General features: G+C 40.6%; 1 protein-coding gene across 2 annotated transcripts; it reads left to right on the forward strand.

Annotated features, from left to right (window-relative positions):
- Positions 1-464: 464 nt before the first annotated feature.
- Positions 465-12,151, forward strand: reep3a (receptor accessory protein 3a). Of its 2 annotated transcripts, none has more exons than XM_063007180.1 (8): positions 465-523; positions 5,270-5,342; positions 6,213-6,289; positions 7,291-7,411; positions 8,318-8,431; positions 9,853-9,985; positions 10,401-10,519; positions 10,631-12,151. In XM_063007180.1, exons 1-8 carry the CDS (start codon positions 492-494, stop codon positions 10,706-10,708), a joined length of 747 nt encoding a protein of 248 aa, XP_062863250.1. In that variant the 5' UTR covers positions 465-491; the 3' UTR covers positions 10,709-12,151. The 2 variants fall into 2 exon arrangements, with proteins under 2 accessions (XP_062863250.1, XP_062863251.1); XM_063007181.1 differs by having other exon boundaries at positions 10,634-12,151.
- The last annotated feature ends 2,932 nt before the right edge of the window (positions 12,152-15,083 follow it).

The raw sequence follows: 15,083 nt of genomic DNA on the forward strand, positions 1-15,083 counted from the left end.
CTTAACTTTAGATATATCCAATTCCCCGTGTGCAGTCTGGTGAGCTCTCTGGTGTATTTATAGAACTAGTACTTCTCTTGGCTGTCCAATCAGCGTGCTCAGGAGGCGGGACTTAAGCCAAAATTTAAATTCTGATTGATCACAATGTTTGTCAATCACATCTTACTTTAAACCACATTAATAATACTTTGGACGTGTGAATTGAGTACATTTTATTTTGTATTAAATGGTTAAATAAAATACGCTTTCTTTTTATTCGTTTGTTTTGCTGGCTAAGCGGATAAGTATTCTGTTCAAACAAGCTCTACATAGAAACCAAGTGCACTAGATTTTGCGTGGACGTCATTGTTTCATCCACTTGATAGGAAGCCTAGGTAGGGCGATAGGAGATATTTGACACAACTCTTGTTCAGTGTCGTTAGTCCCGCCTCTTTGTTTCTGTACAGTAGAGCTGCCGTTAGAGAACAGCTGGCCAGCAGTGGGTAGAAGAAATGGTTTCGTGTATCATATCCCGAGTCGTTATGTAAGTAAATGTTTGTTTTAGTTTTAATTGTAAAGTTTCGATTTATATTAAGTGTTTAATTCATATGAATGTAGTTTTGTTAGCTTGTGGCTAACTGGCAGTTATGAACAGTGAGCTCGCGCTGCCACCCAGTCCACAGTACTGCTGCTGCAGCGGTTGTTGCTGTTAATGCACGACTGACGATATTCATTTCTTTTTAGCATTTTTACACTTTATATCCTTTGTATTGTCAATATTTTGACATTTAACAAGTATATTAGATGTAACAGTAATAGTTTTGTTGGGGGAAACTATTTTCCCTACGTCTAAATGAAATAAATACAGTAGAAGTCGAAAGTTTACATACACATGTATGATGCATGTAAGTCATGGCAGTCTTGGCATTATAATGCGTTCTGCACATATCATTTTTGGAACACTGTACTTCATTCTAGGTCTGACACCAACATGTTTCCATTGTACACAAGACTGTATTATGGCAAGGATAAAGATCAGAGTGCAAAGGTGTAACACTAATACCATTCAGTCCATGAATGAATGCATGAATATGAATGACCTTCAATGGCCTTTGAGAGTCTCATTTAAATTGTAGACATTGAATTAATCCTGCTAATGAACTGCTATGATGTGGACACTAGAACGAAAGCCTGCTGGACATCTCATTTCAAAACCATAGGCAAATCTGTGCCCATTCAGTCCAGAGTGCATGTCTAGGGTTGGGCACTAATAATGGACGAAAGGACCCGGCTTGTTGTCAGCATTCCATTTGAAAGCTGGAAGCGAGTAATTCAGTTTAGATTGTTTAATGTGAACCATGGGTGGCACGGTGGCTAAGTGGGTAGCACTGTCGCCTCACAGCAAGAAGGTTCTGGGTTCGATCCCCAGGTTGGGCGGTCTGGCATGTTCTCCCCGTGTCCGTGTGGGTTTCCTCCGGGTGCTCCGGTTTTCTCCCACAGTCCAAAGACGTGCAAGTGAGGTGAATTGGAGATACAAAATTGTCCATGACTGTGTTTGATATAAACTTGTGAACTGATTAATCTTGTGTAATTACCGTTCCTGTCATGGATGTAACCAAAGTGTAAAACATGACGTTAAAATCCTAATAAACAATAAACAATGTGAACCACTGTCAGCAGTCGGTGCATTTAAAAGGAAACGCAAAATGAATAATTAAGCGGGTGTGTATATTATTTTGGCCATATGACTTGCAACGTGATCAAATGTGAAAAGTCGGAAGCAAGTAAATTAGTTTAGATTGTTTAATGTGAACCACAGTTAGCAATCTGTGCACCTAAAACTGCCAAATTAATTATTAGATAGAGTGTCTATATACTTTTTGCCATATAACTTATGTAACTTGATCAGATGTGGTATAGAAAATGCATTATATGCACATACGAACAGAATGCACATGTAATAAACTGATAATAACAACAGTAGTTACTTGAATTATTTCTAATAATTCGTTCCTAACAGTGTGCATCTAGTTATTTGGCTTTTCAGGGAGAACAAGTTAATAATTGTTCATGACGTCAATAAAAGCAATTGCTTAGAGGATTGAAATAGGATTGGCGCATCAGTCCAGGAGAATTGGGATCTGTGCTAAACGCGTATATGCTATAACTGGTCAGATTTTAGCTAAGTGTGCTGATTTATCTTAGTAGCAGATTAGTTTCTAGATTATTATTACCCAAATGTTACACACAAAATGAAGACTCTCCTTCTAAACTCTTTTTGTAATGCATAATGTTGAACCACAACGTTCGGCATAATTAACAAGTTCGTTCCGTGTACCAGCACATTGACCCCGAGACGTCAGGGGACACGTGTGTGTCACTCAGTGCAATTAAGAGGGAAGTTTACTTCATCTGGACCTATCTGGAACATTGGTTATCTCAGATAAGGTGGGCGTGTCATACATCAAAGTTAAGGCTGTCTGATATGAGCAAAGTAAATATTGGAATAGAACGTGTTGTGATTATATTGTAAATAAATATATGTGCTAAATCACAACATAGAACGTCATGTATTAGAAGCTCATCAGTTGTGCCTTTTATTCGGGGCCTTTGCTCATGGCCCACTAGACGTTGTGTTGTGTTACATGGTTAGAGTTTGCTCCTTCAGTTGTGTGTCGGTCCTAAATAGAGCGTTGTATATAGCACTGTGTGTGTATATATATAAACAGTAGTGTTACTAGTTACCAGTTCTGTAAATATTCCCCCTTTGTTGTGTCTCTTTCACTGTAAATATATCGAACATTATACCAGATAAACCTTTTCAGACTGCTTGCGGCTTGCTTATCCTAGAACGAACCATGTTTATTATGTGTGCTGTATCAATAAATAAAATGTTGAGCCTTTAACAACATCCATTTAACAGAGAGTTAAATATACGGTATTATGTAGTTGCTCTGAGCTTAGCAGTGCTGTGTTTTGACACTTTGTAGGACTACAGCACAATGTGAATGATCCATTTATCCTACAGTATAAACCACATGTTTATATATATACGTATATATTAAAGCCAAATAAATCTGTTAAGTCAAATTTCCTCCAGACCAAGCTTAAAGTTCGGCCTGCATAATTTGGACATAAGGGGTTTTCTGTTCCACATGATTAAGCTTAATGTTCAGACCAAGCTTAGTATTTGTACCTTAGGCCAGGGTCGTGAGTTTCGGGTGGGGTGCGAGCCAAAAAAAAAAGACCCCTTGTCGAGGCTTTACGTTACATCTTGTAAACCACAGTGGGACCAGATTGCCACCGTTTTTATTTTTTAGCGTGGGTCGCTGCCTTAGACTTCATTCATGTTTAATAACCCTGTCGTCCTAATGAGAGTCTTGGTGGATCCGAAGCCGGAGACACCGTGTTCAAGGTGGGAATCCATCCAGAACAGCGATTGTGAAATTGAATTAAAGCGGAATTCAGTTTGACAAAATAAGCAGCTTGTTTGTGTAGAAAAGTAGAGATGACGGATTAACGCCCCTTTCTATTCCTTTTTTAAAGTATAGAAAGAGAAGTAATGTGACCTGTTTAACCTGTCGTGTTCTATGGACGGCCCTGAAATCAGTTTACTTTTAGGAATGGTGCAGTCCGGTTAAATTAAAGCTAATCCCAGGCTCATGTTTTCTGCGGGACCAAAGATTAGTTCCTTTAATGATCCCTGTGCTTAGTATGCTCAGTCCAAATAGGCTCAGGTTTAAAACAGACAACGCTAAATATCATGTTTATCCATATATCTAACACATCACTGCTTTGAATCTCAATTAAACAAAAAGCAGGAACAGGAACGTTAATACAACAATGAGAGTTGGTCTATTTGGCTAGCTCACCACCACTTAGGTCTGGGTTTGAATCTCAGAGGTGCTATCGGCCGGCCAGGCGTCTACACAGACATGACCGGCTATGTCTGAGGGTAATCCTGACTTGCACCCAGTGTTTCCAGCTGCGAGCAGGATCCCTGACCAGGTAAAAATCGATTGATTGAACTGAGGTGTAGAAGAGGTCAGGTTTTAGAACAACCACAAATCTTAATACATGGCAAGAGTGTGTGTGTGTGTGTGTGTGTGAGTTTAGATGCTGCCAGATTGTCATGAGTTGATTTTTAATGCAGAACTTCATCCCTGTTTGTCTGTGTGGTGTAGCAGAGACAGTTTAGGGTTAAACAAAGTTAAGCGAGAGGTGGAATCCTTCCAGAAGCTTTTCCTACCGCATCCCACACACACACACACACACACACACACACACACACACACACGGTATCAGGCGGTGCTGTCGTTCCCATAGTTACATGAAAATGTGGTGGCATGAAGACGATCAGCCCTGACTTAAAGCTCTTCTGTTCTCACAGCACACAGCCAGTGAGAAAAGGCTAAACCTTCAACAAAAGACTAATAAAAAGTTTTTTTTTTTAAAGTTTTAACGTTTATTTATTTATTTATTAGGATTTTAAGGTGATGTTTTATGCTTTGGTTCCCTTCATGACAGAACAAGTAGTTATTAATTACACAAGATTCATCAGTTCAAGTTCAGAGTTAAACACCGTCTCTACCTAAAAGCAGAGCTCCCAAAAAATAAAACACTCAAACACAGGGAGAACATGCAAACTCCACATAGAAAGGACCCTGAAAGCTCCACCTGGGAAGCTGTGAGGCGGCGACAGTGCTACCCACCAAGCCACCGTGTTCTTGTACTTTGTGCTTACTCGGTGATAAACACAGACCTGAGAGTTCTCTGCTCAAGCTCAGAACTCCGTCTGTTGGACTATTTTTAATAAGACAGCATCTCTGTCTCGAGCAATTGAGGGTTAAGGGCCTTGTTCAGGGGCCCAACAGTGGCACTTGGTGTTGGTGCACTTGAACTAAAAAACTAGTCCAGTATCTTAACTTAGTTTTAGTGCTTAGCTTCCACTTTATGACTATAATTCTATAATGTTTATCAATAATTTGTAACATATGTCTTTGTTTTCCAGTCTATACTGGTAGCCTAGTGAGCCTAGTGGGTAGAGCTTTGGGCTATCAATCGAAAGGTTGAGAGCTCGAATCCCAGCTCTGCCATGCAGCCACTTTTGGACACTTGAGCAAGGCCCTTAACCATCTTGGCCCCAGGGTTGCTGTGCAAAGGAGCCGGGATACACGGAAAAAATGACTTTCATTGTACTGTACTTGTGTTATTGTATACATTACAAGTAAATGCATTTTATATATTATATATGTGTGTGTGTGTGTGTGTGTGTTGGTTCTCTTTTCAGTCTGGTGTTTGGCACACTTTATCCAGCATATTACTCCTACAAAGCAGTCAGGACCAAAAACACGAAAGAATATGTAAGTGCTGGTCCTCTTTACTTTATTCTTTATTTTATTTATCCTAACAATTTAATCTTTAATGATGGAAACGTGTCTGTCAGTTCGGTAATGTAAGACAAATCCGGATCTTTAAAACTAGTGCAGCGAATTTCAGGGGATTTTATTATGTATAATATTTTATTATGTATTAAAATGCAGCATAATCTGTTGTCGAGAATGTAATTACAGCGGTACCTTGAAACTCGACGTCAGTCGGTTGAGTTTCAAGGTATTTTTTTCCCATAAGGATGCTTGGGAAACCTGTTAATGCGTTCCATGGCCCGTGTACTTGCATATACAGTATTTTAGGCTTATGTAAAATAATGAGGTTGTTTTTGACACTTATACACTGAAAATAACACAAATATAATATAAAAACACTGAAACAAAAAGCTGATTCTCACGATTCCTCAGAAGCTCGAGGTGTAACACAAGTTTAAAAGTGAAACAGGGAGGAGAATCCAGATAAACACAGATACACGTGGAGCTGTAACACTGGATCTGACGCTTATTCCACACTAATGCAGATTCAGCTCAGATTTGATGTCGCTTTACTGTTTAAGCCGAGCGCCGAACAAAGCGGCTGTTCATTGTTAGTTTGAAATTATATAAATACATTTTTAAAAGACAACACGTTGCGTTTAAGGGTACACATTTCTCGACGAAGGGCGCTGAGTTTCAGAGATTTGGAGTTTAGGGGACGTTGAGTTACAAGGTACCGCTGTAGTTGTTAATAATTGCTCAGAATTAAAAAGAAACAGAATGTGGTTGTTTTGGTAAACTGAATCTGCTGTACTGAGGAATTTGGTGTTTTTCAGTGAATTGCTGTCTGATTGTGTGCTCTCATAGGTGCGGTGGATGATGTATTGGATTGTGTTTGCTCTTTACACTGCAGTGGAGACCATCACAGACCTCTCCCTGCCATGGTATAACACACACACACACACACACACACACAGAACTGTGATTTGGGATTTTAACCGAGAGAACATTGAGTACCTGTTTAACAGGGTGGGTCACATCTCGTGAGAATACAGTGGGAGCCTCTTGGGAAAAAGGAAAGATAAGGAATCCTCCAGCATAACCAGCAGGGTCTGGTCCTCTGGGGCGTTCCGCTCCCTCAACCGTTACGGAAAACCAGACTAGACTGAGCAGCTTGGTTTCACGTTGGGTTTTTTAAAAGGAAAATAGCAAGTTTGCCAACAAAGGAGCTACCCACGATGTATAGAAAGATTTCCACCTGGAGCGAATTACTGCTTAAGAGGTGCCCCCGTGCCCCCTTTGTCCGTGCAGGACACAAATGGCAAAGCAGAAGGACACGACTCTTATGTGACACTATCTAATTTGTAGACAATGTACCGTGACTTGTGTCTGCTAACAGATTAGCTTTAATTATGGTGAGATTTACGTCTAGCAAGAGCGAGCAGTAAAGCGCCAGCATCATCGTCTTCAGTTATGAGCGTGAGCAGCTTCCCCAGATTCATTTACGTTTACATTTTCGGCATTTAGCAGACGCTTTTATCCAACGCGACTTACAGTAGTGTGACAGTATACAATCTAATCAAGGTTAAGGGCCTTGCTTAAGGGCCCAACAGTGGCATTCTGGTAATGGTGGGGCTTGAACCGGCAACCTTATGATTATAGGTCCCGTACCTTAACCACTAGGCTACAGCTGCCCTAATCATCTACTGTAATGGTAATGTAATAATCGGCCAGTGGTGAATTTGAACCCAGACCCCCTGCGTACCACACAAGTGCCTCTACACAATGAGCTACCAGACAAGTGATTCACCAGCGCTGTTTCATTAGCTACATTAGCTACTACAAGCACATTATTATCTATAACTAAGTGACATTTTTGCTCCCCTCCGTGTCCGTCTGTGCATCTCTGCGGCTTTTCTCATTCCACTCCTCTCCGTACCGACAGGTTTCCGTTGTACTACGTGCTGAAAATGGTCGTGGTGATCTGGCTGGTGTCGCCCTACACGAGAGGAGCCAGCGTGGTCTTCAAAAGGTTCCTGCACCCGCTGCTGGCCTCAAAGGAAAGGGTACGGTCATTCAGCTGTGTGTATAGAGTCTAATCAAGGGTGGCACGATGGGCACCCACTGCTTTATCCTATTCAGGGTCGTAGTGGGTGCAATTCACCGTGCGAAAGTTCCATCGCAGGGCAAACACACACACACACACACACACATTTACACTCCAGTTAACCTGGACATGCAAACTCCACACAGAAAGGACCCGGATTGCTCCACAGTGCTACCCACTGAGCCACTGTGCTGCCCTTTTTACTATTATTTTTTATTATAATATTAATTTCTTCTTATTTATTATTAGTAGTAACATTTATCAGTTATTAATTATCATTGTTTATTAGTGTAATTATGATTTTATTTATTTTGATTACCATTGTATTTATTGTAATATTTACTATTATTATATTTATTATTATAATTTTATTAATTATTATTATATTTATTATAATTTTTGTATTATTATTGATTATTTTTATGTATTTATTTATTTTATTTTTGTTGTATTTTTATTTTATTTATTATTTTTGTATTATTATTGATTATTTTTATGTATTTATTTTATTTTTTGTTGTATTTTTATTTTATTTATTATTTTTGTATTATTATTGATTATTTTTATGTATTTATTATTTTATTTTTGTTGTATTTTTATTTTATTTATTATTTTTGTATTATTATTGATTATTTTTATGTAGTTATTATTGTATTTTTGTTGTATTTTTATTTTATTTATTATTTGTGTATTATTATTGATTGTTGTTGTAATTTATTCCATTTATCATTATTATTATATGACAAAATTTAAATAATAGCATCATTCCCTTGAGTTCCCTTGCCTTATATGGTCGTAAATGGTTTGTGTGTGTGTGTGTGTGTGTGTGTGTGTGTGTGTGTGTGTGTGTGTGTGTGTGTTGTAGGAGATTGATGATTACATCGTTCAAGCCAAAGACAAGAGTTATGAGACCATGCTGAGTTTCGGCAAGCAGAGCCTCAGCATCGCTGCTACTGTCGCCGTCACCGCTGCCGTTAAGGTAACACACACACACACACACACACACACACACACACACACACACACGTGTGCAGACATGCCCTGAAACTAATCCAATCTTCTTTCATTGCTTTGCAAACACTTACATAAGAAAGCAAATATTTACCTTTGACTCACAGAGAACTCCTTCTTAGTTTATACAATAATTTAACAGAACACAAAAGCTATCAATCAGAAGGTTGTGGGTTTGAATCCTGGCTCTGCCGTGCACTGTTGAACCCTCAGTACAGTGGCTCACTCTGCACTCTGAACATTGTACTGTACACGTGTAGAAGTAAACATGACACATAAAGGCGTTCTGGATAGTGACCGATTTATGGTAAATAGCTTTGCAGACACTTAACGCCATTTCATGCAGACAGAAAGTAAAGTAAATAAAATATAAACATGCTTTATGGTGCATCTGCTCTCAGATCCTCGGCTTTATTCCTGGGCTTTGCTGCTAAAAACGCTTTCATGGTTTCCCTGGGCACCGACACTAAATCCTCTTTCCCTCCCCACAGCACCCATATTTTTACTGCTCGCTTATTTTTTTTTACCTATTTAACTCTGTTCTTACTCTTTCTGTCTCCCTTCTCCTCTCTCTGTGCTGTAGACTAACCCCATACCCATGTAAAGGTGCCGGACCAGCAGGTAAAGTCTGATCTGCTTCTCTTCTGCGTACTCGCTGCTTTATACACACACCAAAATATCTTCTGGCTTGTTTTTTTGTGCATAAAAGATACAAGTTTCAGGTTCATCCCATTGCTCTTTTGCCCTGGAGTGCAGTATTAAAAATGTCATTTAAAATTAAACACAACTGTCCACTGAAGAGAGATAACATAGCTCGGGCTATTATTGGTATTAGCTAATGTACCATAGAATTTAACAGTTCCCAAGTGCTTTGCCAGAAATAGTTTGAAAGGACTTTTTAATGCCTTCTTCGACCTAAATTATTGGAGCTGGCAGGCGGCCCGGTGGACTGGAAGGGAAAACGACTCTAACAGTAAAGAAAAGTAAAGAGTGACATGATTAGAATGCATGCGCGACTAAAGACTGATAAACATAATTGTAAATTACGCAGGGTGGCACGTGGTGCAGTGGGTAGCACTGTCACCTCACAGTAAGAAGGGCCTGGGGTATTGAGTTTGCATGTTCTCCCTGTGTTCTCCCACAGTCCAAAGACATGCAGTCTGGTCATTTTGAGCTACTAAAAATCAGGGTAGTGTGCCCAATCATATCTGTATGTAACCACCTGACCGGCCGATAGCACCGCTGGAGATTTGAAACCTAGATCCCAATGATAGTGGCCAAATCTGTAATACATAACAAATAATATTAAACACTAGGTCAATGCCAGAATGCTTTTAAGTGTAATTACTGTATTTAAACAAACGTGACCCATGATTTTGTTTTTTACAGGGACAGGGTGCCATCAGCGAGCGTCTGCGGAGCTTCAGCATTCCCGATCTCACCCAGGATCTCAGCCAATCAGGATTCATCAAACCAACACAACGAGCAATTCAGAATCCGAACCTCAAACCCGAGAGCTCTGGTAGGTTCCACAGGTGACACATTTTGCACGATTGGAAGGTTTTTTTGTGGCTATTAAAGCAGTTATAAAGCAACAATGTAGACAATAAAATCTGTGGAGGCATTTAAACAGAAGTAATACATAAAAAGGTGGTATTTTTATAGCGTCCTCTGTTTAATTGGTGATTAATTAATGATAATATAGGCAGACACCTCAGCACAGTGGCTGCTGTCGGGGAGGGGATGTTGGCTGAACAGCCTACCAGTGGGTCAGTGCACTCTAAGTCAAAATAGCCGGATCAAAATAAGGAGGGTTGCATCAGGAAGAGCATTCGGAGTAAAACCTGTAAATAAAGATTTAACAAACGTCCCATCTTTTTCGGAAATGTGGTTTGTACCTCAGCTGATTCGTCACTTTTATGTTTCTGCCTCTGTAGAGCTCTGTGATGAAGAGGAAGTGGACGGTACGTTTTCCGAGGAAGACTCACCCTTGACGAGGGGTCTGCGGAGAACCCAGAGTGTGAAGATCACACGTTCCAAAGTCTTACGTAAAGAGGTGTGTGTGTGTGTGTGTGTGTGTGTGTGTGTGTGTATGTACATCAGTCACATTATCGTCTGATTTTTTTAATCACATCAATAACCAACTGTATTTTTGCCTTTAATCCAGCAGCCTCGTTGTGGCTCCCTGAAGACTAAATCCAGACGGAGGCCGATGATCACCGCCCAGACTTTTGAGCAGCCCTAAACACGTCAAACACACCAGAGACCAGCTTGAATCATCATGTAACACACACTACCAAAACGTCTGAACACACCTGATCATTCCGTTACACACATCTTAAGAACCTCGTTATTCCATTTGTATGAACAGGCCTGACCAACCCCTAACACACACACACACACACACACTACAAATCCCTTCGTATGAACAGGACTCATTAGAACACACCCTAACACACCTCTGGAGGTGTCTCTATAAACAGGCTTTGCCAGGAAGACTTTATATTAACAGACCTGCTCATCACACACACACCCAGCTGAGGAACCTCGTTCAGAACAGGCCTGTTCGATTTGTGATGTTTTGCCTGGGCATAATCATCCCGTAACACACACACACACACACACACACACATATGTGGCATAGATTTATGATAGTATGAATGAACCTCGCCATCGTAGTATTCCACCCGTGGAGCCGCTACACAAGTACACAAGGAGATACCTGCACATCACATCACAACACACCTACATGAGGTGTCTGGCCTGAGGAACCTGAATCACTTGACACACTACCAGCAGACGCATTGGCTCTAGCAATGAGAAACCTAGTCGGGTGCCCTCCCACAGACACAGCCAAACCTCTCAGTGGTGAGCACTGTACATGGTGATGTACATGTTTTGATTAGAGGGGCACTAATCCCATGTTGTATTGGATTGTGCTTTAGTGACGCCACAAGATTTTCTAAATCTGATCCACAACACAAACTGAACAAGTAAACATGAATCAAATTCTGTTAGTGATTCTTTCAGAAATAGGCTTACCATTTACTTCTGGTCTCTTGCTGTGTTTTATTGCACTGTGGGATATGGCAGCACTGTTAATCTTTTTCACCTCGTGCTACATTAACTAAATTTTTTGTTTTGTTTTTGCATTTAGTATGTTCTCCACACTCACAAGACACAAATTAACACAGAACTGACGTGTTCGATGGTGACGTTTTGGCAGACAGACCTGCATTTTCTGTGCAGTGTGTGTTAATACACCAGTGCTAGTGCACTATGTAAACACACTATTAAGTACAGTAGTTTTATTTACTGCTAATTACTCTAGCTTTGCCTTCACTACCTGCAACAACTTTCAATTTTTAGTTTATTATTTTTTATTTGGATGGGGGGGGTGGGGGGGGTGGGGGGGGGGGGATAACTTTTGACACTCAACATTTGACATTTTTTGATGTATTGATATACGCACTTTATTATCTGAAGCACCACCAACCAAACAGCTCAAGATCAAATTAGTGCATTCCTAACAAAGTAACACGTTTTACTGTTTTCATTTTGCTGCTGTTAAACAAATGAAAACATTTCTGGTGTAAAATACAGCGTCTGTGGTAAATAAACCGGCTGTATTGGTTTTATTTTAGCCAAATGCATGTGTAATGTCATGTGTGTAGTTTGTACAGTAATTTGCATAATAAATATTTTTATTTTATAAAGGAGTGTTGTTTCATCAATTTCACAAGTGGTTTTTATATTAAAAAATGACTTTCAATTGCATTTACATTTCTTATGTACCATCAGCTGATCAGCATCTTATACTGAAATCTCAAATTTAGTTGCATTTTAGACGCGAATTAGTATTTGCTAGGCGGCACGGTGGCTCAGTGGGTAGCACTGTCGCCTCACAGCAAGAAGGTCATGGGTTTGATCCCCAAGCAGGGTGGTACGGGTCCTTTCTGTGTGGAGTTTGCATGTTCTCCCCATGTCTGTGTGGGTTTCCTCCGGGAGCTCCGTTGTCCTCCCACAGTCCAAAAACATGCAGTCAGGTTCATTGGAGACACTGAATTGCCCTATAGGTGAATAGATGTGTGTGTGTCTGCCCTGCGATGGACTGGCGCCCCGTCCGGAGTGTAACTGTGTGCCTTGCGCCCATTGAAAAGCTGGGATATGCTCCAGCACCCCCCCCCCCCCGCGACCCTGATTGGATAAGCGGTTAAGAAAGTGAGGGAGTGAGAATTAGTATTTGCTGTCTGCAAACATGTACCGATGTATAAAATATATTCAGACATTTAACATACTTGTACTTGGGATAGTAGTAGCTTAGTAGTGGGTAGAGCTTTGGACTCTCAATTGGAAGACTGGACGTTCTGTTCTCTACTAAGCAGCCACTGTTGGGCCCTTGAGCAAGGCCCTCAATCCGGTCTACTTCAGGGGCGCCATTCAATGGCTGCGTTCTGACCCCAGCTTCCAAAGAGCTGGGATATGCCGGAAAAATAATTTGATTGTACTGTACATGTGTATATTTATATATGACAGTAAAGGCGTTCTAGTCTATTCTATTGTAAAGCTGCAGTAACGTTTAGTGTAAACACTGCTGGTTTCCCCATATTGTTTCAGTTAATAATATAGCAGTGACTTTTATTTGAGCATTTTAGCTCAGGTCCTCTTACATTTTTATACAATTTTACACCCACAAAACACAAATTCACACAGAACTGATGTTATCTGGTGATGTTTTGGCAGACAGGCTTTTTTACACAGTACATGTAAATTAGCCGTGACTTAGCATTTTAGCTCAAGTTCTGTGTGTACACACATTTTTAAACATTGAGAGCGAGTTTGTTGCTGTTACTTAGCTTAGCAGACTCGGACCAAGAGTTATAAAAGACTTTAAATCATAAAGAAAGCGGATTATTTGTGTTCGCATTGATTATTATGAATTTTATTTTTATAAATAAAATACATTTTATTTCGTGTTTTTAATACATTTCCACATTCAGCCACCAGGCGGCGCCAAAATCACACCTGCGTTAAAGCAACTGGCAGTTTATCTTCCAAGTCCTTGTTCTGTCCTTCTGCTGGAGCTATAATGCTAATGTAGCTAAGAAATATACAAATCTAGGTCATTTAAATAAAAACATGTAAATACAAATGTGTCTTAATACCACGTCTACAAATACAATCACTGAAACTAGAAATGTAGGTGCAGATGTCATGGACAGCTTAGATTCGTTTTGTTTACCTGGAAACCATTTGTTTCTGGTCAATTCAGACCCCGCAGCATGACCTGAAGTTCTTCGAAATCACAAAGCAGACACACTGAACCGAAATCTCGAGGTCTCTGGTTCATTCTGGTCAGGAGCGTGGTGGGTGTGGAGCCATTTTTGAACCATTAAACCATTAACCAGTATTTCTGAACGTTTCTGTAACAGTGCAGCTGACGTTCCCTAAACTCACCACCAGGTGGAGCCAATGTAACACGAGTCTATTTGAGTGGTATTTCACATTTTATAAGATTCGTGGATCAAACCCACGCGGATTGAGTTGTGCGCCACTGTATGGCTTGTGCACAAAGTACATACACCCTCGAAAGAGCATTAATAGTCAGAAAGCAATACACTCACCCTTTCAGTCACTCACACTAGGAGCAATAGAAAGCACCTACTGGCATGTTTTAAGAAAAGTAAACCACAAGTGATCTCACAAGGATGCGCAGAGAACATACCAAACTCTTCAAACCTAGGTCCCTGTGCAATACCTGTGTTTGTCCATCTATCCTTTTTATGGTCACAGTGGGCTTAAAGCCTTCCCAGAAAAACACTGGACAGGTCAGTCATCTCAGGACATCACACACACACACACACACACACACACACACACACACACACACACACACACACACCACATACCAGTTTTATCCCGGATGCCCTTACTGACACAATCCTCCTACTTCTATCCAAGTATCTGGGCTTGGGACTAGAACTGAGAGCGTACTGCCTCCCAATGGCTAGGCTGTTTCGACCAACATTTCTCGAACACTAGCCAATCATGTACATCTAGCCACCTGACCGGCTGATAGCACACCTGACCAGATCTCCGCTGTGCCACCTGAGCGCCTCCGATCTAGGCCCATGGAATGTCTTTGGATTGTGGGAGGAAACCGGAGCACCCGGAGGAAACCCGCACTGACACAGGGAGAACATGCAAACCACACAGAAAGGAATCAAATCTAGGACCTTCTTGCTGTGAGGTGACAGTGCTACCCACGAGCCACCGTGCCACCCTACCATCAAATTAACCATCTAAACTTCTGTATCGGTCAGATTTTTATATATTTTTAGAAGAAAACCCAAATAAAGAATTTCTAATTATTATTCCAAAATTTCCAGTCTTCAGCTGTATGTCGCTGGAGTTGTGCGGCACCAACACCACTGCCGTCATAACCGATTCACGTGGGATTATGGGGGATCTTGATGGTGTAGAGTACTGTTCATGTCTGTGACTTTTTCATATCATTTGTGTGAGAGCAAAATCTGAATATTCATACCTGCAGGCCAAGGATCCCACACACACACACACACACACACACACAGCATGCAGATAAAGTTCTAAACGTTGAG

The sequence above is a fragment of the Trichomycterus rosablanca genome, chromosome 13 (genome assembly GCF_030014385.1).
Source record: "Trichomycterus rosablanca isolate fTriRos1 chromosome 13, fTriRos1.hap1, whole genome shotgun sequence".
Lineage (NCBI taxonomy): Eukaryota > Metazoa > Chordata > Actinopteri > Siluriformes > Trichomycteridae > Trichomycterus > Trichomycterus rosablanca.